The sequence below is a fragment of the Strigops habroptila genome, chromosome 5 (assembly GCF_004027225.2).
Source record: "Strigops habroptila isolate Jane chromosome 5, bStrHab1.2.pri, whole genome shotgun sequence".
NCBI lineage: Eukaryota > Metazoa > Chordata > Aves > Psittaciformes > Psittacidae > Strigops > Strigops habroptila.
In genome coordinates this window covers 26,707,140-26,731,828 of record NC_044281.2, presented here as the reverse complement: position 1 = coordinate 26,731,828, position 24,689 = coordinate 26,707,140, and the positions used below count along the sequence as shown (strand labels likewise).

The window sequence follows — 24,689 nt, the reverse complement described above, 5'->3', positions numbered from 1 at the left end:
ACACTCAATCCCACTGTCCATGTTGCCAACAAAGGAGTTGAACGGGATCAGTCCCAACACCAGCCACTGAGGGACACCACTCATTACCCGTCTCCAGTTGGATTTTGAGCTGTTGACCACAACTCTTTGTGCGACTATCCAGCCAGTTCTTTATCCACTAGGTGGTCCAGCCAGTTTAGAGACAAGGATGTTGTGCAGGATGGTGTCAAATGCTTTGCCGAAGTCCTGAAGAAATAGTCTGAAGAAATAGCAGAAATTACCTGTTCACAGTGATTTTTGAAATCTGTTACAGAAATTGAATAGTTCAGTTCAGCAGCCATTTCCTTGTTTTCTGCAAAGCATGTGTCTGATGCGAAATGTGCAGGATATTGCGTATATCCTTAATGCTTAATATCTTTGCATTAAAATTATAAATATTGTTGAAATCTATGCAAAAATATTAATAACACTGAAGCAAGGAAGTTTTTAGAGAAGCACTGAACGCTGGAGAAGGTAGTGTATGATATAAAGATACCATCTAGTAGAAAGGTGAGCCCTAGGGTAATTTGTGGCAAATATGTGGAACAGGAAGCATTGAATTTGCATATGCTTCAATGACAAAATTGGAAAATGGTTTCTAGTTGTTTAAAAAAGGTGGTTAGTTTCTTGTTTATTTTCACATTGTCTGTTAGCTTGAAACAAATGGTGGTGTGCTACATCACAGTTCTGCAAGTCTGTGAGTATCACTCTTGAGTTCTTTTAATAAATAGTCACTTTTACAGACTTCTACAACTGCAAAGTGTGTATTACAATATCAGAATGTATTTCCTGTATATTTGTCAGAGATTGCTTCCAGTCATGCTCTTCCTCTGTGACAGTAGTGGACATTATTTACTTACTAGTAGAGTACTCTCATTTTACTTCAGTATATACCTATTTTCTAAGGCATGCACACTACAATCAACATATAGCTGAATTCCAGCAAAGATTTGAAAATATTCCTCAACACATCCAAAGCTATAGCCAAGTGCAATTTTATGTAGTGTATTATGACCTTTGTTATTATTGGCTAAGTAGACTTAGTAACATAGTGTGTTGGTTCTTATGTCTGACACTACAACACTCAACTTGTGAGTTTATATTTTTAGGAAAATAATGTGTTCATTATCTTCAAAGTAGAAAGACCTTAATATATGTTCTGTGTATACCTAACTGAAAAAAATGGAAAATATTGTAGTGTAAGTTCTCAGAGAAAATATGTATCCTGCAGTGATCTCTATGTATGTGATGTTTGTTGTGAAAAAGGACTGACTCTTGGCTGCTTCTTTTCCTGCAGACTGGTGTTTGCGAAACTAAAGCTTTTAATGATAGCCATAGAATACAAGTCGGAAAAACGAGAAAGCAGGTATGTCAAATGCCTACAAATGTTTAAGTTCTGGAATGCACTGTCAAGAATTGTGCCTGCTTTTTTTTCAGAATGAACATGGCTATACTTATACGTTTGAAACTTTTTAGAGTATAATTAGCATGCCATCATGTTATACCATTTCACATAGCACTGAAAAGCTTTTGTTTCTTCCCTATTCCTCTTCTCTAAAATTAATTCAAGTAAGAACATTAAGTAGAAGGTGGGGGAACAGTGATAGTCCCATCTCCAGAAGTGCAATTCATTTTTGCTTAAACGAAATCTTCAATGTTTTTATTCATAGTGTATCAATTTCAATTGGGTGTCCAATTATTTTGCTGAAAATCAAAAAGTGGAAAATAGATGTGAGATCAAAACTTGTTATGGCTAGGTGTATTCTCAAAATAATAATTTCATTTAAATGAGTTTGGAAGAACCAATTTATATAGGATACAAGATAAAGGCACATCAGATAAACAGTATTTATATGGTATGACAAAATGTGTATATTTGAATAACATCGTGAAACTGGAAAAGATTAAATTAGCTTGAAATTAGCAACTGGCTGACCCCTTCCCTCAACCAAATAAAAAAAATTCATTATTATTAGCACTGATTCACAGACAGGATAAGAAGTCTTTCTTGCAGGTTTTTTATACAAAGATGCATAAAAATCCAGGTGAACACTGGAGTCAGTCTTCTGTCAGCTTGTGCATTGGTGCTTTACACAATATTGATTTTTGTATAAAAAAACATATAAATTTGGTCTGCAAAATATGGAGGGACATACAATAAAAATGTGATAATGCTGTCTCTTAACTGAATTTTATTTTTTTCTGTCAAAAATTACATTTTGTACTACTGTAGTAAGTCTGGAGCTATACATATTAGTTCATCTTATTTTTGGCCAGAAATTACCTAAAACTTTTGAGGGCAATTGTTTCTCGCCATAGGAGGACCAATTCTGTCGTTCGAGCTCATATCACAATTTCTGAGGTTTTGAAAGTTCATTTTAATATTTATTCTTGAATGTTGAAATTTTTCTTTATTAAAAATATCTATAAAACCTATGCAGGACATACATTGCAATGCAATACCATGTTACAACTACTTATAAGAGTATTTCCACACCTTATCATTGGGTTTGCTTTATTCTTTCCTATGTTAAAGTGATATGTGAAGTGGTGTATGTGCTATTGCATATTATTTTTGTCCACAGTATGCTGATTAAGAAATCTTTTTTGGGGTTTTTTTTTTTTTTTTGAAATATCATGATTTTTTTTTTTAATGTTTCCAGCTCCCAGGGGCTCTTAAAATACTTTTCCATTTAATGATCTCACTCCACATTAACTAATGTAAAGCAAATTATTTATTCTTTTGTCTCTGAACAGTTTAATCTCTTCCTAGAAAATTAATATACAATAGTGACAGCAGTGGAACTATTTACCAGATTTCGTATTTCCAATATTAGAAAATATTTGGTTTCTTTTTTTTTTTCCTAAGAAGTATTGCCCAACTTTAGGTTGTCATTACTTCGATTGTCATTTACTTACATAAGCGCTAATATCACAGTCTTTTTCAGTAATAACAGATAATTCATGGCTTCCATATCATTCTTTGCACTAACTTCAGTGGAAGTTGGATTGAGTTCTTAATCACAAGGTGATGCAGAGGATCCCACAAAAAGTAACACAATGTGATACAATCTTATATTCCTTCTTACTTAAAGCTACACAGGTAACAGTTCACAATTAATTAATTTGGTAGAAAAAAAGAGCCTAAGAATTGCAGAGAACAATACTAAAAAAGGGATGTTAACAGCTGAATTTGTGAATACAATGTAACAAGAGGAGAACATGTAAGCTAGCTATTCACATTTTTTATAAGCCTGATCCACAGTAATATCTGCTGACTTTACTAACCAGTGATAATTTTACAGTCACTGGTGTATCACAGAGCTACTTGTAGCATTCCTTTGCTGTTCTACCTGTTCCTGTGCTCTTCAACCCAAATATGTTAATTACATACTTGTGGTTTTCTGAGCTGGAGCCTTTTAGTCTAAATAGAAAGGTAACGGAACAAAACTTCAGTTTCTCACTTAGGTATGCTTGCATTTCCTTGCACTTTATTAAATGAGAAGATAGGGAATTAAGATAAAAATTGGAATAGCATGGTATACAAGTACAAGCTGTCTTTGAAGAAGATAAATTTGTCATTTGCCAATTATGTATGTTGACTTTGGAAATATTTTATTCTACTTCATATTTTAAGTTCTTCATTGATAATTCTTCATAAGGGTGAAGAGAAAACTGATTATGGTACCCTTTTAGCTTTCATGCTGTGAGTGTGACCAACAGTAGATATGTGCTAATTTATTTTATTATAGCTTAGATTCATATTTTGTAAAACTGTTTGGAGGTTTTACATTGTTTACAATTTAGAGCAACAATGATACATGTAAATTAAAATATTATCTAGGTGGCACCCTTTCATTAAAAGCTAGTATTTCCTGCAATAGCTGAGACAGGTCTAGGGCCAGTATTTTCAGGAGCAGAGGAAATTTTCAAAGCATTGTTTTTGCCTGAGGGAAGAGAAGATCTTACTCCCACCAGTTTAGGTTTTGTTACTAGTCAGAATATCTATGTAAGTTAATTAGGTATCTGATTTTTTTCACTTGCACAGGGAGTTGCCTATTAAGTTTAGCTTCATCTTCCTTCATCAGTTTGCACTCAGACCTAAAGCAGCACAAAGTGAGTTCAGGAGTGTGTACAGCTCTCAAAAGTAGTAATGTGAGGGCATTCTAGGTTTCCTAATCCCCTCTTCAAATTTTCATCTCAGTGTTAAGGATAAATACTAATACCATTTTGAGTCAATGGCAGACTTTTCATTGACTTTGTTAATGTCTTCATTACATGTAGAATAGCATAAATACTCATTTACCTATGCACATTTTTTCTCGTGGTGGTTTTTTGTTTTTTTTTTTTTCCCCCAGGCAGTCTCCCAGGTGCCAGTTTTCTAAAGCTTTCTGATTTTCAGCTAATTGCTGTTAAAATTTGAGATCAATAGTAGTTATAAATCATCAGAACTCTACCCAAGCTAATATTAATGTAGAAGTTAGCAGTAGCCAAGTTTCCTGCTTGCAGCTGGCTTTTCTTCTTTTTTTCCTGAATCCTAATAAAGCTACCCCAAACAGTAAGCACACCTTGATAACACCTTTAGACAGTATTAGATCATTAATTATAAACAATTTATGATTTTATAAGATTGCTTAAAAGCAGAATTTAAAAGTTTTCAAGCCTAAATATAGGTAATATAGATATGATAAATACAAACTCGTTTTCAAATAATCAGGAAAGTACCTACAGTATGCTTATCCTTTTAGGCAACTCTTTCTCATCAAGTTATCTTAAAGATTAATTAAAATAGCCATGATTAGTTTTCCTACTACCTTTACATTCGTATATTTAATAATGGTTAAATTACTACTCACTTATCAAAGAAACCTTTGAGTTTAGAAAACGTTACTGAATTTAATGGGTTTCTGACCAGCTATTGAGGTCTGCACTTCAGTAGTTCCAGGTAACAATGTGAGTTAGCCATTCCTTGATATCTAATTAGTGTATGGGAATATTATAATCAGTTATTAAGAGCAGGAAGCACTTCCTAAATACACTTTTGTGTCCCCGAGATTACTTTAGCTTAAAAAATGGTCTTTCTTGGTTCATTTGTAGAGAGTTTTTTGTTTCTTATGTAGAAAAAATGCTAAAGGAACATGGAGAACATCAACTTGAAAATGTCCCAATAGATAGCAAAAAATAACAGTTCAAAATGCAGACATTCAAACTCTTTATCTGAAATTCCTTTTAGAGATTTTTTGCTTTCCTTTCCCCCCCCCTTTTTTTTTTCCATATGAGTAAACAAAAAGGAAAGCCTAAACAGGATTCTTCCCTCCTGCACCCCATGTTTACTCCTCTTGTTAAATTTGCTCTTTGTCTATCCATATATTTGTTCTCATTCTCAGCAGAAAAACCTTTGAGCCTTGAAGACTTTTAAATAAAAGGGTTTTTTTGCTTTTGCTTTGGTGTCACTTGATTTCTTATCGAAGTGTTTGATTTGCAATTTTTTTCTTGTCGTTTGCAGAAGCCGAAAGCGGTATGCCCTCTTCGTTACCTTTCCTTCCAACCTCAATCCTACCTCCACTCCTTCTAACTTCAGGACTAATTCCTTGCCAAGAACACAGGAAGATAACATCTTTGTCTATCTTTCTCTGTATATACACACACATATATGCATATAGATATATATTCATTTGTCTATGTGTGTGTATATATATATATCTGTGTGTATATTTATATATGAGCCCCCAATCTCAAAGAGGAGAGAAAATAGCGTTTTGTCTCTCCATTGGTTCTTGTGACTCACGCACTAACTTCTTTGCAGGAAGTACAAAATAAAACAGTAGTTTTTGTAGGCTTTTTTTTCATCTTCTTTTTGTGGAGTCATTGGTATATCAGATTGTTGCATTTGAAAAGCAGACTTTACTGTTAACATCTCCCCTTCTCTTTTCTCATTTGTACTGTATCGTGATGATGTATATTTCGTCTTTACTGGCCCTTGTGCTGCCATATTGTCTCCATATTCGCACCTTCACTGATGTCCTTCTTTCCCCAGAGTCTTCCTTCAAAACACATCTTACAATAGAGTAGTTAATGTTTTCTTGTAGTCTCACCTTCCATTAACAACAAATACCTGATTTTTTGCATCGCTGGTCCTATGTTGAGCCCAGTTACTCATAATATAGTACTCATTAAAGCTATTGTACTGTTCGAGTGAAAGTGCCATGGATAGTCTCTAATATGTGTCACATACATTTTAATGACATTTATTAAGCTCATTTATGAAGATGTTAATGAATGCATTTGTTTCTCAGTTTTGGTTTTAATTTGGGAGGGCATGGTTTGCATTTTGTTTTAGTATACCATGCTGTGAGCCACTCCTTAGTCTACATTCTATCTTGCTGCTATTGGTTTGGATGAAGTAAATAAGGCATGCTCTTCCATATCCTCTTCTCTCCTCAATTCTCTTACCACTACCAGCTTTGTTTTTCTACCTGCTTATAGAAGTCTGTCTGACTGTCAGTGTCTGTCTGACTTATAGAAGACTGTCTGACTGTTCTCATTGTCCGGACATTTCAATTTCCTTCTTCATCGTACTCTCCAAACTTTACTTTCCATGTCTGTTCTCTTATGTGTGTTGTGTTTGTTGTATGTGTTATATTTATTTATTTTTTAGTCTTATTCTCCTGTGGTTTCTGAGTAGATGTGTGAAAAGAGAGGTGGCTTCCTGTCAGTTTGGCATTATTGAGATGATCCAGCTGCAGAGAAGTTACTGCAACACTTAGCATCTTCAAGGATATGCAGTTGTTGCACCTCTACTTCGCTTCTTGCTTTAAGTACATATTATCTTGTGGTGAAGGCATGTTACTGCTGGCATGATGAGCAACATGAAGAAGTGTTGTACCGAGTGAAGTTGCTTGCTCCCAGAATAAAGTATATTGTGCTCCTTCATTGTACTGATAATCAATCACTTCTGGAACCAGAATGAATAATTCGTATTGAATTTATCAGCATCGTTGAACTAGTTTGGACTATGCCCCAATAAAATACCTCATGCATATCCTGTAGACCATGACTTAGTAGTTTCTATTGTAAAGAACTCCTGGGAGCAACCTTTTATATGCTTGTAGTAATTAAGCTTTAAAATACTGTAGCATGTAATGTGCACTGTGTCTTTTGCCTTGTATTCTTTTTAGTGTCTTACTGGATTTTTCTGTGTAGAGCAATATGGATCTGAATTAATGTCAATGATTGAGCCCAGAAGAAAGAAGCAGTACTTATTCACTTACATTCAGTGTGAAACTGGTATGCACGCAACTCCCACTGTGGGATTTGTGCACCTACCATCACACTCCACTTCAAAACATACCCTGAAACAAAAAATATTGTCTCAAACTATTTTTGTAGTTCTAATTCTATAGTTGTGTAAATGACATGATACTTTTTAAAAGACCATTATGCTAATAGTGGTGCATTTCATCTGGGCATGGCATGAAACAATCAAGAATAATAGCTGCGTTTATTTAAAAATGTGGTAGCTATAGTTAGTAATACCACACAGTCTTGTTTAGATGATGTATTAATAGTACTCAAACAATATTATATCTTCCTGATTACTAGATGATATTGCTACTGTTTCAGTCACATGGGGAATGGTACAGTACATCTACCACAAGGTTTAAAATGGAGTTGTTATGGCTTTTGTCATTTCTTTAGTCAAAATTTTGCTGGTTTTTATTAATTGAATTCAACAATTGATCTTTTCTTTTTTTTAGACAAGGATGATGGCAGTTATAAAGGTAGCCATAAATCTGAAAGAAAATATAAATAAAAGAAAAAGGGAGTGTTACTGAATCAGACAAATTTCCTTGATGCAGGGATGAACTGTTCAATTGCTCACTGATAATGAGATTCATATTACTTAACTTTATCCATCTAAATGTTAGATGTCTAGTCTCTTTTCAGTTATCCAGACTTAATGCATGATTGCAAGGGAAGAGAGAGACAGTTTTTGAAAGCAGCTTCCATTCTAAGACAGATGAGGCGAATCCCACCTTTAGTGCTGTCTAAAATGTAACCTGGAAAGTAAGAACAAACAAGAATAGTACATAACTGAGGCTGCTGACAAGGAAAATTCTTAAATTAATTTTCTATATCTTCCAGTTTTTAGTCTTCACATAGTGCTATTAAAATGTTGTTATCCTTGCCTATTGTCTGTGCTGTACTTGCTGGGCATTTCCACATGCCTTTGTCAGCCCAGTTTGAAGACCTTTAGTTAAAGGTCTTAATTTTGAGACCTCTTCCATATTAATGATATCCCTCATTTTTTCCAGAGAAGATGGACAGTTATACAAATCTGAGAGTCACCTACTGTGTAAATGCTATGTCTAGATTAAGAGTTCAAACATGTCCATTTACAACTTAAGTAGTAATGGAAGCCTACTCAGTTTCAAGCTGTGCAAAGCAAATTGTGGAGCCATGTTACTTAGCAAGTGGCCTAGCAGTAAATGCAGAAAGTGTCATGGTGGTTCAGACTAACACTGATAGGTTGTTTTCTCCATGTAGTTCAAATAAATAGAAGATAGCTGAATATTGGTGAAATATTCTATCTATCACTACAGGAATTTTTTCATCTCCTACTGAAATTTTTGTATACCGAAAAATTATTAGATATAATGTTTTATATATTCTAATAACATGAAAATATATCAGCCGTCAAACTTTCTAATGCTCTTTCAACCCATGAAACACAATTGGGAGTCCAACATGTATGATGCTGGGAAGCAGGAGACAAATAAAAATTACCCAACAGCAGAAACAAGTACAAAAAAATTAGTTGGAAGGAATAGTCCTGCCCCAATGTGTCAGTTAACAAATTGTCATACAGTTCAAACCTCCAACTACCAGGTTCTCCATCCAATATCTTGAAGTGCAGCAAAACATGGAAGACCTGCAATTAGTGATCAAAACTTTAGCTCACTTTTAATGCTTTACGGGAAGATGTAATATAGTATTCTTTATTTAGGTCACAATATTGTATCGTGCAGCCAACCATCCATGCACTACCAAAAAGGTGTTGAGCAATGCTCATGTACAGGGGTAGTTTCAGGTAAATATGAATGGATGAACAGATATTTACATACATCTGTACTTTACTGAAGGAAGGTAGCATATATACTTTAAACATCAGAAAGATATAATCCAAGAAGTAAGCAAATCGATCAAAATTAACACAGAGATATCTATTGTCCACTGACATATGAAAAAGTCATCATGTCCTATGTTAACTTTTCATTGTATAATCTGTTTAAAGAGATCCATAAGCATTTGTCTAGAATTTTTCTAACCACAATTGGATTTTTCATTTTTTTTAAAACTCTCGAATGTGTACTAATTCCCATTTGTGCTTCATCTGCTTATGTTTCAGTCAGTCTGGGAATTCAGTTTCAACTGTGTAGATACTATTCTTTCCAGAGCTTTAAGTGTTCAATGTCAGGTTGGGCGGGGCTTTGAACAATCTGTTCTAGTGAAAAATATCCCTGATCATGACAGGGCAGTTGAAACTAGACTATCTTTAAAGGCCCCTTCCACCCCAAACCATTCTGCAATTCATTCTATGATTCCTGAGAGTACAATTGAAATCAAGGGTGATTTTCACATTTTCGAGGCGTGACATTTTCATTGCTCTTAGATGTGTGATGTTGTTGAACAAATGAACTCATTTTTGCTAGTCGTCAGATAACTGTAAAGCAGAGGTTTCCAAACTGCTTTCTGTTCCACAGGTGGCTTAGAAGTTGTATTATCATAGAGTAGTGGAACTGACTTCTAAGTTTATGCTGGTAAAGCACATTAAATTCCTATTGAACACATAAAATCATATTTAATTTACACATATTCAAATCACATGGCTTTAATTGCCAGGTCTTCTAACTGTTCATGTTTGAAGGAGCAAGCAAGTAAGCAAGATAATATTTTTTTTTTTTTTTCAGTGAAATGTGACACAGTCATGAAAAGCTTTGTCCTGAGGAACATATTTCTGGAACTGGAATTTTTAAGGAAATTATGACTGAAAGTTTTTTGGGATTACTATTACTTGATTAGTTTCTGAGGTAGCCTAAACTAGAAATGTTATAAAATTTGCTCAAAATCTTAGAAACTTTTCAAATGTTTGGCATTCCTCACTTGATTTCATGAGCTGAATTAGGAGATTAAAAAAAAAAAAATTTAATTGTCTTTTATGATAAAAAAATTATTTAAAAAAATCAAGAGTGTAATTTTCAACAGCGTTTTCCCATTGTGTGGGACAGAATTCATATGGATTAGCTATATATATTAATATTAAATTTAAAACATTTCTGTCTTTTTTCCCTTTTCCTACATCTTCCTATATCTGCAAAACTCCCCAGCCTTGGAGATACATAAAAATGAGGCATTAGCTGAATCTTTTTCTCTTAAAACTCAGTTTACTTTGCCATGTACTTATCTTCTCAACTGTGGGGTTACATATGAATATTTTCATGAGCTGCTTAAACAGATATATGCATTCTCAATATCTGATGGATGCATTATTCTTGGAATGCTCATAAGCCTGCTATATTTTTCTCTGTCCTCTTTGTTCTCTATATTCTATTCTTTTAATTCAAAACATTTCCCTTGCTGTACATATTAGAGTGAGTTCTTATCAAAGCATAACTTTAGCTAATGACACTACAGGTCTCATAAGAAATAATTCAATTGCTGCTTTAATAAGCAGCATATGTAATAAATCCATTTAGACCCAGTAGAAATTGCTCATGATTTTGCTCTGGTTAAATATCAGTGTGTAAACCTAAAGCTTTATGAGCTTTTGCTGTAGTTCTTTGGCAATAGCAGTGATGGGGCAAATTCATTTTTATTCCCAAAAGACGACTGCTGCTGGGCTCATACTGCATTCACTGCCATGACATCTATATTTTGTGGCTATCACTACATTGTTTTTGTGAAAATACGTATATGTGAATGAAGTATTAGATATGACAAAAATAAAGTCTATACACTGACCCATCTGAATTGGTTTCATGTGTCTCAGAAAACCTTGAGATACAAAATCGTGGTCACAATACAGTACATCCTAAATGGAGCCAGTTACTCCTGATTTAGGATTGTGTTCACTGTCTCTTAAAAGAACTGCTTAATTTACTCATTATTCTGACAAATTTTAAATTTGAGGTGGTGAACATTTGCATATCTAGTGATTACCTCAGCTTGTGGAGTTTGGGTTGTTGCGCTTTAGGTAGGATTTTTTTACTGTTTTGGTATAGTTTATCTATCTCCAAGAAGGGGGGGGAGGGGGGGGAAGTGAGTCTGTGTAAAGAAATCTGTTCATCTTTTTACTCCGAAAAGCTGTAATACTTCCATGATTAAGGGCAAAGAACAAAATAAGGGTGAAAAAAGTATTTTTCTGACAGAGCAGTACCCATTTGTACCTAGCAAAAATAGCCAACCCTAACCATATTACAAGTCTTCGCATATTTTAGAAGGAACAGCATAGTAGAAATGAAACTAGCTTCTGTAGAAGTTTAACAGCTAAATTCTCAGCATAATGGCAGACTAAGGGCTAGCAGACAGGGAAAGGGAAAAATGGAGACTGAAATATGGATGAAGTTACAGACATGTTAGAAAGTTTTGGCAGAAAGACTTTGGAGAGTTAGTGGCAGAAAGATTCTCTCCTGGTTCTTGAGAAGTGACTTATCTAGGCTTACATAGGCTCACAGGCTGAAGATAGACCATTCTCAAACTTTTTCTCTGAGTACACTGGTAGAGTGTATGTCTCATCTCCCTTAGCAATGTTAAGGTCTCTCTGCAACAGCTAGTAAGTGCTCTGTTGGCTCAAGTGACAAAAGTTTATGCAAGGAATCTGAATTTTCCAACCTGTTTGTGACTTGAATGACTGGTTTTATATGAAGAAATTCTTGTGGGGTTGTTTGGGGTTTTTTTCTTCCTGTCTGTTTTATTCCATTTTAAAACCTGTGAAAATGCATTTTAAAACTGCATTAGGTAAATGCTTTGGTTGCAAGTGCAATCATTAAGCCCAATAGACTAAGAAAAGAAATGCCAGATATGAAGTGTAGTTGTGCAACTTTCATTCTTCCCATATATCTGCGTGCATAATGTAGGTGTTATTTACATCATCACATTTCATTTCTGCAATACTACTTAAGTGAGCTGTTTAGATGAACCTGCTTTCTGTGGTGATGACTTCCATTTTCTGTAGTTCTCCTCTCCTTTTTGTTGCAAAGCTTGAAACTGTGAATGAAGGAAAAAGGAAGGATATCTGGGTAAATGCTTTCTTTGAGATTTAATTTCTGTTCCAGCCTCTGCCACAGAATACCTCTGTGAGAGTGACCTAATAATTTTAACCAAACCTTTTACAGATGACCTCTGATTAAGTGTTTATTATTTTGGGAACCAGAGGCTGGGCTTTTGGAAAGGCTGAGCATTCTTACTTACACAAAAGTCCCTGGAAGATGTATATGGAGCGGTGCAATGCTAAATACTTACAAAAAGTGGCCTGTAGGCATCCCAAATTAATAGCTACTATATCTCATAGTGACTTAATCGCTCATCTGTAAAATGGGCTAATACTATATCTTCATTCTTTTTGTAAAATAAATTATGTATTTGTGAATCTTTCGCATGCTGTAGTGATCAACACTGCAGAAAAACACATGAGAAAAATATGATGCTGATTTTAAAGAAAGACAAACTACATGAAGCCATGCATGGAGTAATGGCTTTAAAATACCACTGAATGAAGTTCCAGATTGTGAGAAAAAAATAGTTTGTGGCTATTAAATGAAGTATTGTATTATAATGTCTATATAATGAATTATGGCTGCAATGACCAACCTTTTAATTCTTAACTCAAGAGCACTTTATTTTGCAGCTTGCATATTCTTTTCATAGAGCCTCGTGAGCATGTGTAATCACGCAAAACAATGTGGTTATTATAAAGGTGTCAGGTATATTTTTTTTGTCACACTAATTTATTATGTATAGATAATAAATAACATCTTGAATAAGAGATCTGCTGAGACCCATTTTCTCTCCTAACAATAACATTAAAGATTTTTTTGCCTTCACATTTTAATAATGTGTATCTGTTCAGAAATGTGCTTTATTTATTTTTATATATATGTACTTCCCCCAAATCAATTTTTGCTAAATCCACAAGTGTTTAAATTGCTGTTAGGCTTTATTTACTGTAAATTGCATGTTTGCCTTTTTGACTTAAAAAGGCTAAGCCTTAATAAAAGACAAAAGAGAGAGAAATTTTGGCAAGCTTTAAGTTCTAGCAAGTCAAAAACTTAGTTGTCTTAACACATTAATGAAAATTATCAGGGAATATATTTACATCTTTACCTGTATATTCATATTTAACTTGGTACTTTGCAAAGTACCTTACCTAAAATCTAGTGTTAAATTATTATGAAAATAAAAAAGATATTCATAGAGAGACGTGCAGTACCTCACTTTCTGGAAGCATTTTATAATTTCGATCATTGAATATAGCTGAGGCTATTCTGTCAGTATGGTTGGGTTATTTTTGTTCTTCCATGGCTGATTTAAAAATTTTCTATTCATTTTATGTTTTTTCAGCTGTCGTGACTGGTTGTCTTGTACCATTCCCCTTGAGTGTATGTGTGTATTTATTATTTTAAACAATAACATTATATGTCCATATAGGGGTCCCATTAACTTTCTGTTTCACTAGAAATTGGCAAGAATTTGCATCAAAGGGTTTAGCTTCATAAATGATATCTTGTATTGTTATTGAGTGGTGGTTTCTGGTTCTTCCCTTTTCACCATAATGTGAATTTTTCACCACTTTGCATGAGAGAGCAAGAAAGCCAAAATGCTCAGCTTCACACACCATGTTTCTGAGAGGCTTTGTTATTTTGTATAGTCTATATTTAAAGCAAAAACATAAGAAAACATATGTAATCAGTTAAATGATGTGATTATAGGTGGAGACACGAGACTGTCTCAAACTTAAGTTTGTAAAAAGCATGTAAAACTGTTATTTGATTGGAAAATTCAAGGAAGAATGGCTTAAAATTTCTTTGCAGCCTTTCCTATCTAGTGGGTCCCCTATAAATAAAGCTATTTTGGAACACTCAGTTAAAAGTAATTTAAATTTATGGTTTTGTTGTTTTTGTTCTTGTTTCACTGAGCAGTATATTAATCAATCCTGGAAACCATGTCAAGATTCAAGAAGGTACTTTAGGATTCTTCATTGCAAGTGATGCCAAAGAAGTAAAAAGGTAATTAATATATTTTTATTTTTAAATTTAAATATATAGTATTTAATTTCTGTTTTTGTTTCTTTGCATGTAAACACCTAATTTTCATTAATATCTGTTAAAAGATTCTCAGGGGCAATTGAGTTGCTACTCTAGTGAAGCAATCATGCGTGCCACCCATTTCCTTAACTACAGCTCTAAATATCAAGGAGATTAAATAATTTTGTAGCAGATGTGGAAAGAAATGAAGAGTCTTTTTTTTTCTGAGTTTTTCTAGAAAGAATTTTGATCTGATTTCTCTATAATAAAGTTGTCTCAGTCGAATTACTTTGAGAGAGGACAGGGATTACAGTTTTGTCCGAGTTTCAGGTTTAGAGTACTTTTTATTTACATAGACTTAAGCAAATGTTTGATGTGAGCAAACTACTGTACTCATTCAGTAACTGCATTAGCAGAATAATATTTATGCTGTTGTCATTTTTCTTTACTGGAACTACATAGTCTATAACAATAAATCATAATAATAAATCAAACTACAACCACGCAGCATATCCAAACCACTGTAGACAACTTCAGAGGTTCCTTGTGCTTGGCTGTGTTAGATTTGGGTTGAAAGAAAGGGGGTTTTATGGAAGCTATTCTACTTAGGACCAAATGTGTTTACTCTTGTTTATTAAAATTATAATATGATAGAAAGGAATTAAAGAACAATGTGAGAAAATAATTTTAAAAATAAATAATTATTCAATGTAAGATTAAAAAAGGGAATATTTGCAGCTGAGTGCTTCCTCATAATTTGTAATTTTGTTGTACATCATGATATCAAGAATCTGATTTTTACTTGATGTTCTCCGTGAGTTAGATATTTTAACTAAATCCTATGCTAAGAAAGATAAAATATTCATAGAATCATAGAATCATAGAATCAGAGAATACTTAGGGTTGGAAAGGACCTTAAGATCATCTAGTTCCAACCCCCCTGCCAGGGGCAGGGACACCTTGCACTAAACCATGTGGTCCAAGGCTCTGTCCAACCTGTCCTTGAACACCGCCAGGGAGGGAGCATCCACAACCTCCCTGGGCAACCCATTCCAGTGCTTCACCACCCTCACTGTAAAGAACTTCTTCCTTATATCTAATCTAAACTTCCCCTGTTTAAGTTTGAATCCATTACCCCTTGTCCTACCACTACAGTCCCTAAGGAAGAGTCCCTCCCCAGCATCCTTGTAGACCCCCTTCAGATACTGGAAGGCTGCTTTGAGGTCTCCACGCAGCCTTCTCTTCTCCAGCCTGAACAGCCCCAACTCTCTCAACCTGTCTTCATACGGGAGGTGCTGCAGCCCTCTTATCATCCTTGTGGCCCTCCTCTGGACTCGCTCCAACAGTTCCATGTCCTTTTTATGGACACCAGAACTGTACACAATACTCCAAGTGAGGTCTCACGAGAGCAGAGTAGAGGGGCAGGAGCACCTCCTTTGACCTCCTGGTCACGCTTCTTTTGATGCAGCCCAGGATACGGTTGGCTTTCTGGGCTGCAAGCGCACACTGCCGGCTCATGTTAAGCTTCTCATCAACCAACACCCCCAAGTCCTTCTCTGCAGGGCTGCTCTGAATCTCTTCACCACCCAACCTGTAGCTGTGCCTGGGATTGCCCCGACCCAGGTGTAGGACCTTACACTGGGCTTGGTTAAAGTTCATAAGGTTGGCATCAGCCCACCTCACAAGCATGTCAAGGTCCCTCTGGATGGCATCCCCTCCCTCCAGCGTATCAACCGAACCACACAGCTTGGTGTCGTCGGCAAACTTGCTGAGGGCGCACTCAATCCCACTGTCCATGTCGCCGACAAAGACGTTGAACAGGACCGGTCCCAACACCGAGCCCTGAGGGACACCACTCGTTACAGGTTTCCAACTGGACATCGAGCCATTTACCACAACTCTTTGCGTGCGGCCATCGAGCCAGTTTTTTATCCACCGAGTGGTCCATCTATCAAATTGATGTCTCTCCAATTTAGAGACAAGGATGTCTCTAAATGATAACCTTTACAAAGTCCTAAGGTTTTTATTATTAAATTGCAGTGAAAATAATATTTAAGCAGTGCATGTTTTCCATTAATATTTAAAGAAAGTCAAAACATCAAAACAGTGAAATTGCTAAGAACTTGAATTCTATTTTTATTGTAAGAGCTAAGATAGTTTTGGGGTAGGTGAAGCATACAGGACAGCACAGGAGTGCTCCTGTCCTCTTATATTTCTAGCACCATTTTTGGAGCATTTGCATCCAGCACTGCCTCAGGTATGCTGCCTTTCATCATATAGTTCTTTTCCTCTCAGGTGCTTTTCTCCAGTTGAATACAGAGAACTGTCTTCAAATTCCTTTACCGAGATGCTATCTTTTTTTTTTTTTTTTTCCATTTCTAAAGCATTTTACATTCTCCTATGAAATTATTTCAGACTCTAAGTAAAAATTACCTGACATAGCATTTTTAACAGGGAGAAGTTCATAGAATCAAGAATTCAATAGAATGGTTTGTGTTGGAAGGGAACTTAAAGATCATTCACTTCCAACCCCCCTGCTGTAGGCAGGAACACCTTCCACTAGGCCAGGTTGCTCACACATTAATATGTTTGGAGAAATTTTACACATCATTGATCTAGCATGTTTTATCTAACAGCAAGCTGAAACAAAATTCCCAATTCTTCTCTGCTTTTTGCAGAAGGCTTCGTTTAAAAACTTGCTGCCTCCCTTAACACGTTTCTTAGCTGTTCCATGCAAAACAAATGATTATCGGATGTGTTTCAACTAATAAAACCAATTATGAAAAGTGTTGATTTCACCCTCTTGAGCTACGAATCAGAGACAGAAAAATATTCTGAAATTGAGGTCTTTTGGATGGGGGGGGTGTGTGGAAATAAAGCAAATTAAACATGTTATATACCAGAAATTAAAATTTTTTTTTTTTTGGTTTTTTTTGTTGCATACTGATAGAGAAATTTCAGCTCCTTTAAGCTAAAACTATTTATCAAATATATATTCCACAATGAAATATAACATGCAATGTTCAATTACTCTTCTTGCTAGAATTACTTTTACATTTTTAGAACAGTAATTTTGCAGTAGAAGTAATTATACGTAGAAACAATTGTCTAGATAAATAGCTTCATGTAAAATGTAGAGTGTTAAAATATAATACAAACTTAGGAATGTTATCTTTATTCATTTACATGTTAGTACTAACATCAGAAATTCATATGCTCCAAATCCACGTTAAACAGAATTATATTGAAGGATCATTTTATTACAGCAGCCACTGCAGGTGTTTGCTCTTGACTTTGCATATGAGACGGAACATGCTCCTTAAGACATTTGTTCTGCAGTGGACTTCAGAAACCTGATCTGTAGAGATAACCTATGTCTAATTTGTGTCATGAAGTGTTCTGAGGGAATATTTGTCATAGTAGATTATTGTTTAATACAGTTGGACTGGGGAGAAATTGTAAAACTTGGAGGCAGTTTTCTCCTCCTCGTTTATGTTGTGACATCATCTCATGGTTTGAAAAATATCCTGTTCTCATTTCATTGGAGACAGCTTGTTTTCTTTTTGGTGGAAGCTGAATTTTTAGAAGGCTGTCGTGGTTCAAGCCCAGCTGTTAACTCAGAACCACACAGCCGCTTGCTCACTCCCCTCTCTTCTCCCCCACTCCAGGTGGGATGCAGAGGAGAATTGAAAGAATGTAAACCCCATGGGTTGGGGTAAGAGCAGTCCAGTAACTAAAGCATAATACAGAACTACCACTACTACTAATAATAATAACGATGAGGGAAATAACAAGGGGAGACAATATAAAAGTAAAAAAGTAAGGGAAAAAAACCCAATAAACACAAGTTGATGCACAATACAATTGCTCACCACCCACTGACCGATACCCAGCCGCATCTGAGCGGTGATCTGGCCCTTCCGGGTAACTCTCCCCAGTTATATACTGGGCATGATGTGCTGTAGTATGGAATACCCCTTTGGCTAGTTCAGGTTGGGTGTCCTGTCTCTGCTTCCTCCCGGCTTCTTGTGCCCCTCCTCACTGGCAGAGCATGAGAGATTGAAACGTCCTTGATGAGAGTAAGCATTACTTAGCAACAACTAAAACATTGTTATGTTATCAGCATTGTTCCCAGACTAAAGTCAAAACACAGCACTGCATCAGCTACTAGGAAGGAGAAAAGTAATATTACAGCCGAACCCAGGACAAAGACCAGAAACTTTCTGCAGCAAAGTGTATAAGTGCTCAGAGAAGGCTTTTTCATTTTACATTCTGTTTCTTGGAAATCCTAAGACATTTTCACAGTCTGAAAGAGTAATGTTTTTGGAAGTTTCTTAGAAAAATCAAGTCTGCTACATTTAGGACTTAAGTCTTCCATCAGTAGCTTGCATTCTATCTTGATTTTAGTAATGTTAATAACATTCAGTGAGGTCTTACTGCAAATTTAAATTCGTATTTTCTGGTCCATATCTCATATGCTAGACCTGCTACGTTTCTCCTGATGGGCCGCTGAACTACCAGGGCCATTATTCAGAAAAAATAACTTGGATAAATTTGTAACTATTTGAATTAGGTATCTAGTTCACACATCTGAAAATTTCCTTTAACAAAGTTCCATCTGTGGTGAACACTGTCTTATTAATCTAAAAAGAATTAGTAGTGGTTGTCCTAACTGAACTGCCAAAGGCTGTGTTTATTCGGAGGATGTGTGTTAATATTGTTTATTTTTCTTTTCTTTTTGGGCTGTAGATTGTTCTGTTCCAGTGACCTCCCTACTGTTGTAGCAATCTAATCATCCAGTACTGTCAGCAAAATTCATGGGTGGTTGCAGTGGTTGGTTCTTACTGACAATTTTTATTGAGAAGCATTCCTGCCAATAAGAAAAGGTTGGGAAGATAGTTATGGAGCTGACATATCCTGAATATGAATAAATACAGGGAAATTTCAGCAGGTTAAAAAGTATGTTTAATTTGTTATGCCAGTAATCCTGGTAAACTGTAACTGTCCAGCTGGAGGCCAGCTGTGTGATCCTCATGAAGTGTGTCATAGCAGCCTTACATGACATGTTGACTTTACAGGCATGATTAAACTCTCCTGTCTGGGCAGTCTGATGCATATTTATTATTTTGGAATTTTGTTTTAATCTTATATACAGTCAAATGTTTACCCTTTCTCACTTCCTCAGTTCTCCTTATGCTTCATCTAGTGGTGAGCCACTTGATACAAGGTTAGAAGTTCATGAGCAAAAATAATAAATGGAAACCTAGATGGTTCACCTTGTTAGTTGTATATTTTTGTTTGAAATTTTGGATTTTGTCAGTTCAAAATTGAAATGGTTCTGCTGTATTCAGATATAAAGGATGAAAAAATAACCTGAATCAAGATTATTTCGGTTTCATTTAGATGTTCCTTTATGAACTTGTTTTGAGTAGATTGTCCCTTTCTGATTTTGTTTAGCCTTTTTTTTTTTTTTGGAAATAGCATAGCTGATGTTACTGTCACATTGATATTGTTACAATCTCTTCTTGTATCCAAAATGAAGTTCTACTTGTCTCCAGGCTGAACAATTGGCCCAAGGTGCTAGGCAGTTTTTTAAAAAAAAAAAAAAAAAAAAAAAAAAAGGAAAAAATCTGGTGTATCTATTCTGGTATATTCATTTTATATTTTTTTTTTTTTTATGTATTAGTGACAAAATTCATTGGTTGCTCTTTTTTCTAAGATGAAAGACAAAAGACAAATGAACTGATACACTGTGTCATAATTATCATCCCTTCTCCCAATTACTTTTCAAATAGAAGTATATTAAAAGAAACACTAATTTGGAGTCTTATGCTTGAAATTAATGGTCTTGTAGCAAATATTTCCTACTTTACATGTCTAAACCTTTTCAAAGATTAAAGGAAATTAGTGCTGGCATGTTTCATTAATTTGGCACTGCAGCAAGAGAAAATGTGGGACTAATTTTATTTATATGGATTAAGAAATGTGTCAGTATTTCCATTCTGTCTCTCTAGGGCATTTTTTTATTGCAAGGCCTGTCATGATGACATCACAGATCCCAAAAGGATAAAAAAATGTGGCTGCAAACGGCGTAAGTAATATTTCTGTCTATTCTCCTTTTCATGAACTGTTCAGCTTTGAAGAATCTATCTGTACATGTTTAAACCATTATACAGAAAAGCTAAGAAATAAATGCATAGCAACATAGTAAATTCCATTTGCATTTCTGAAGTCCATAAATTTTTACTATATTTTGCAACACTCACCTGTTTCTTCATTTAAAAGTCCATTAGGGTCCAAAGCTAACAAAACCTGAAGAAATAAATCAAGCTAGATTGTGGAGGTTTCTGAGTTAGGAATGAGATATCTGTGAAGTTCTGTTCTCATTCATACCAGCACTCATTCTACCAGTGGCAGAAATCCATTAATTTCTGTCATTTTCTATATAGTGCAAAACTTTTGTCTTGCTGAACATGATTCTGTAAAAGAAGAAACTGGAGAATAATATTCAATCCTGTAACTATTGAAATAAATTATTATTGACATAAATGATCAGTTTTACTGGAGGAAGGGATTGTCTGGAAAAAAATTAAATATGAACTTATTACGTATATCCTTTTAGAAGATTCCATAGCTGTAATGCTAATATTTTGTTTGGTTAAGTTCTTAGGGCTGCTTTTTAAATTGTTTGGAAAGTTTTACATGAAGAAATAATTGAGTTTTGGAATTGAGATCAGACATCACATCCGTATATTTATAAATGTATAGAAATTAGCATTTTATCTATCTATGCTTGAAAGGACTTTTTGCAGGAACTATCACAACCATGTTTTGGCCAAAGATCATAGAATCATAGAATAGTTGGGGTTGGAAAGGACCTTAAGATCATCTAGTTCCAACCCCCCTGCCATGGACAGGGACACCTCGCACTAAACCATGTTTCTCAAGGCTCTGTCCAACCTGGCCTTGAACACTGCCAAGTGTGGAGCATTCACAACTTCCTTGGGCAACCCATTCCAGTGCCTCACCACCCTCACAGTAAAGAACTTCTTCCTTGACTCATGAGTATTTGTAATACTGCTATCAAAAGGATGTAGGGATCCATTTCTCAATGGATAGCTGAATATTTATGTGCATTCCATGGTATTCTGCCATGAAAAAGCTCATTCAGTTCAAAAGTGCTGATCAGGTAAATTGAGAGATCTCAGAAGGGTTTGATTGTGCATTTTACCATTACTTTTAAAAGAGAAATCTCTTATTTATAGATCCAGTCATAGTGTTATCACTGTACTGCCTTAGAGAATGAAGGAAAGCCTAAACCGGACATTCTCTGCCTTTACAGGGTGCCTGAAATTGATTAATTCTTGAAGATTATTTTAAAAAGAAAAAAATATGTCACTGGAGATTTTAAAGAAATTCCTCTCCCCCAGAAAAGAGGAGTGTGGAACAAGGTAGTACAGTTGAGAGAAAGCAGCTAAACCAGTGACAGAAAATGGTATTTGTTCTCCCAGTAGCCACAAGGAGAGCAAAGCACATGGAAAGCATGCCTGATGTGGAAGGAATGTATGCATTGCCTAACATATTGAAAAAAGTTGTTGAAGAACAATTTATCAATGTGAGAATGTGACCTTTGAACTGCTGCAAAGCCAATAAGGCTGCTGAGTAAGTTCTGGTAAAGCCAGATGCCTTAGAGTGCCTGAAAGTCTCAAACCCAATTTTTTTTTCCAAATTACCCAACAGTTAAAAAGAAATAAATGTACACAGGTAACATTTGATTCTGGGAAAGAAAAAAAAAAGAGAATAATTTTACTTGTATTTTCTCCTCCTTCACATAGTGTATGCTTTTTACACGTTCTGCTTAAAAAAAAAAAAAAAGATTCCCAAAATCTGTCTTTTTAATGCAAGATCTACACTTTTAATTGAAATCTATTAGAAGATAGGATTCAGAAATTCACAGTATAAAGGGCAAGAGGCCTTTATTATACATTAATGAGAATCAATGGAACCTCCTCCGTACTGGGAAACCAGGGAGAAAACAGTATCCTGTGACTCAGCCAACACAATGGATATACTACCAGCAGTAAGGCCATGAAGAGATGAGAGTGACAATGTTCATGTCTGGAAATGTTCCAGACAGCATGGTCACATGTGTCAGTCCAAAAAATGAAATGGTGTTGGAAAAATAAGAAACAAAATGATGGAATTAGTGACGCAAAAGAAGGAGGTGGCTCTGAGAGCCGCTGCAGTGAGCACTGAGCACTAAGGAGGGAATCCTCTGAGTCAGGTGAAAAAGAGCAAAAAGTGGTGAGAGTAAAATCTTGAATTTCCCTTTCATTGTCTCCCCTATTCCTCTCCCCCATCTGCCTTTTCCCCTCTCCTTTCCTACATACACACATGGTCACAGATACCATGATAGCTGGCAGCAGTCAGTGCAGCCAAGAACAGCTTCCACTTAGAAGCGTGCTCACAACTATGAGGAATAATTGTATTAGCAATAATACAATTGCTTTGCTTTTAAAGTTCTGTCAAAAAAAAAAAATTAAAAGTTTCAACAGTAATTAGTGATTTTTGTCACTCAAATTTTGATGACAATCTTGAAATCCCTTTCATTGGACTGATTTTTTTTTTGTTTGTTTGTTTTTTTTTTAAGATAAGTCTTTAGTGCAGTCTATTATTCACATAAAATGTCTTAGCTTTAGCTTTCAAATCACTAATCACTTTTGAAAAATCTGAACTATGTTATCCATCTGAAAGCTACACAAATCATTGGTCTTAAAAATGCAGTCTAACCAAAACAAAGCATAAATTGAGAAACTCTTTTGCTATTGAATTAGGAAACTGTCAACTGATCTGTCAACAGCTAATACGTGAGTTTGATTTTCAAAGACACTGCAAATAGTCACACGTGTGTATATGTAGTCCTATATGATCAATATATATTTTAATTAGTAACATAGCAGTCAGAGGCAGCTGAATGTGGAAAATGTGTGAGATGAAATGAAAGTTTGTATGTAAAAATATTGACACACTCAGGTGAGGTAAATGTGAAAGAAAACTTAAATATGGTGGCATTAATTAATGCAGCTTCCCATGACACTTGAAAAACACATTCTTTAATAATGCATCTGAGCTTGCACATCAATTTAGATACTGTTTGAACATTAGCTTATGATATTGTTGGGGTCTAAATCTGAGTCTGACCTACATAGCCATTTGTCCAAACCTGTTAGGCCTAATATTAATAATGCAGGGTAGATCAGTACGTTCCTACAATGCCAGGGAAAATTAAAGTAACCTTGTTTCCTTTTGCAGTTTCTCTGCCATCCATTTCTCCTTACCCATCCCACTCACTGAATAACATATGAATGCTGATGTCACATTGTCCAGAGAAGTGCTTGTATGGAAATTTTATTCACGAATTGTTAATATTTTTTTTAATGTTTTCAATCTCTTTCCTATTCCATTTAACTGTAGTTTTTGCAGCAAGGGGCCAAATACATGTATATATTTATATAAAATGCAGCCACTTTGGGATGAAATCTCTAAACTGGATGACCTACTCTTCCTGTTTCTTTCATTTTCTGCAACAGTTATGGTCTAATTCTCTATATATTTTTTCCAGTGACAGTGCTTGCTGTGATCGGTGGGTGTTGAACCCCGCAGGGAACATATATCATGTGTACATTGATGTGTTTGAAGGAATTTCTTGTAATCTATAATCATTGACAAACTTTTGATTTATTTTTCCTCTTGCTGCCTTGGAACACGGCCCCTACTATATTTTAACTGCACACTGATAGTGATCTATTGTGAGTAAAAATGGGTTCCCTGTAGCCCAGAGTGCGGTCCAACCTGTCTTTCTAGCAAAGAGTATTTTTGTTCAGTATTTTGGTTCTTTTCTTTATTTATGTTGCATGTAGCAGTGACGTCATACCCACAAGTTTCTCATCGTTTATACCAATGGAGATTAGGGTGACGTTGAAGAAAATACAGCAGTTTTCCCCTCTTCCACCTTTTTGCCCCTTTTTTCCACAACCTTATTTTTTTATCACTATTTGAAAATGAGATCTTGACAATAGTATTTCATTGAAATTATTACAGCAATACCTCATGAATTTTTAGAGATATCAGTTAGGCTGGAGTAATTACCTCTACAGCACTGTTTGCCGGGTTAAGTGCAATTCATTGTCAGACCTGTGTTCAATTCTTTTTGTACTTTGTCTTTTCCATTGCATAGCTGACACAAAAAGCAACACAGAAGTCTTCTACTTTCCTTATGTAACTCCTTTCTCCCCATTGGCAAAAAAAAAAAAAAGGAAATGGGGGAAAGCCAGACAATGAATTAAATGGGTGGCCAGCTTTTAATGT

At 35.3% G+C, this 24,689-nt stretch overlaps 1 protein-coding gene across 28 annotated transcripts in view; it reads left to right on the top strand.

Moving 5' to 3' along the window:
- The window catches only part of KCNMA1 (potassium calcium-activated channel subfamily M alpha 1), a 511,087-nt gene that overhangs the window by 380,720 nt on the left and 105,678 nt on the right, over positions 1-24,689 (top strand). For 9 of the 28 annotated variants that reach the window (XM_030485710.1, XM_030485681.1, XM_030485688.1 and 6 more), the window contains 5 exons: positions 1,316-1,384; positions 5,525-5,536; positions 14,217-14,303; positions 20,336-20,412; positions 24,122-24,130. In XM_030485710.1, the coding sequence (XP_030341570.1) occupies positions 1,316-1,384; positions 5,525-5,536; positions 14,217-14,303; positions 20,336-20,412; positions 24,122-24,130 (254 nt within the window). Of the gene's footprint in view, positions 1-1,315; positions 1,385-5,524; positions 14,160-14,216; positions 14,304-20,335; positions 20,413-24,121; positions 24,131-24,689 lie in introns of those variants that run through there. The other 19 variants (XM_030485683.1, XM_030485696.1, XM_030485692.1 and 16 more) reach the window with 7 other exon arrangements.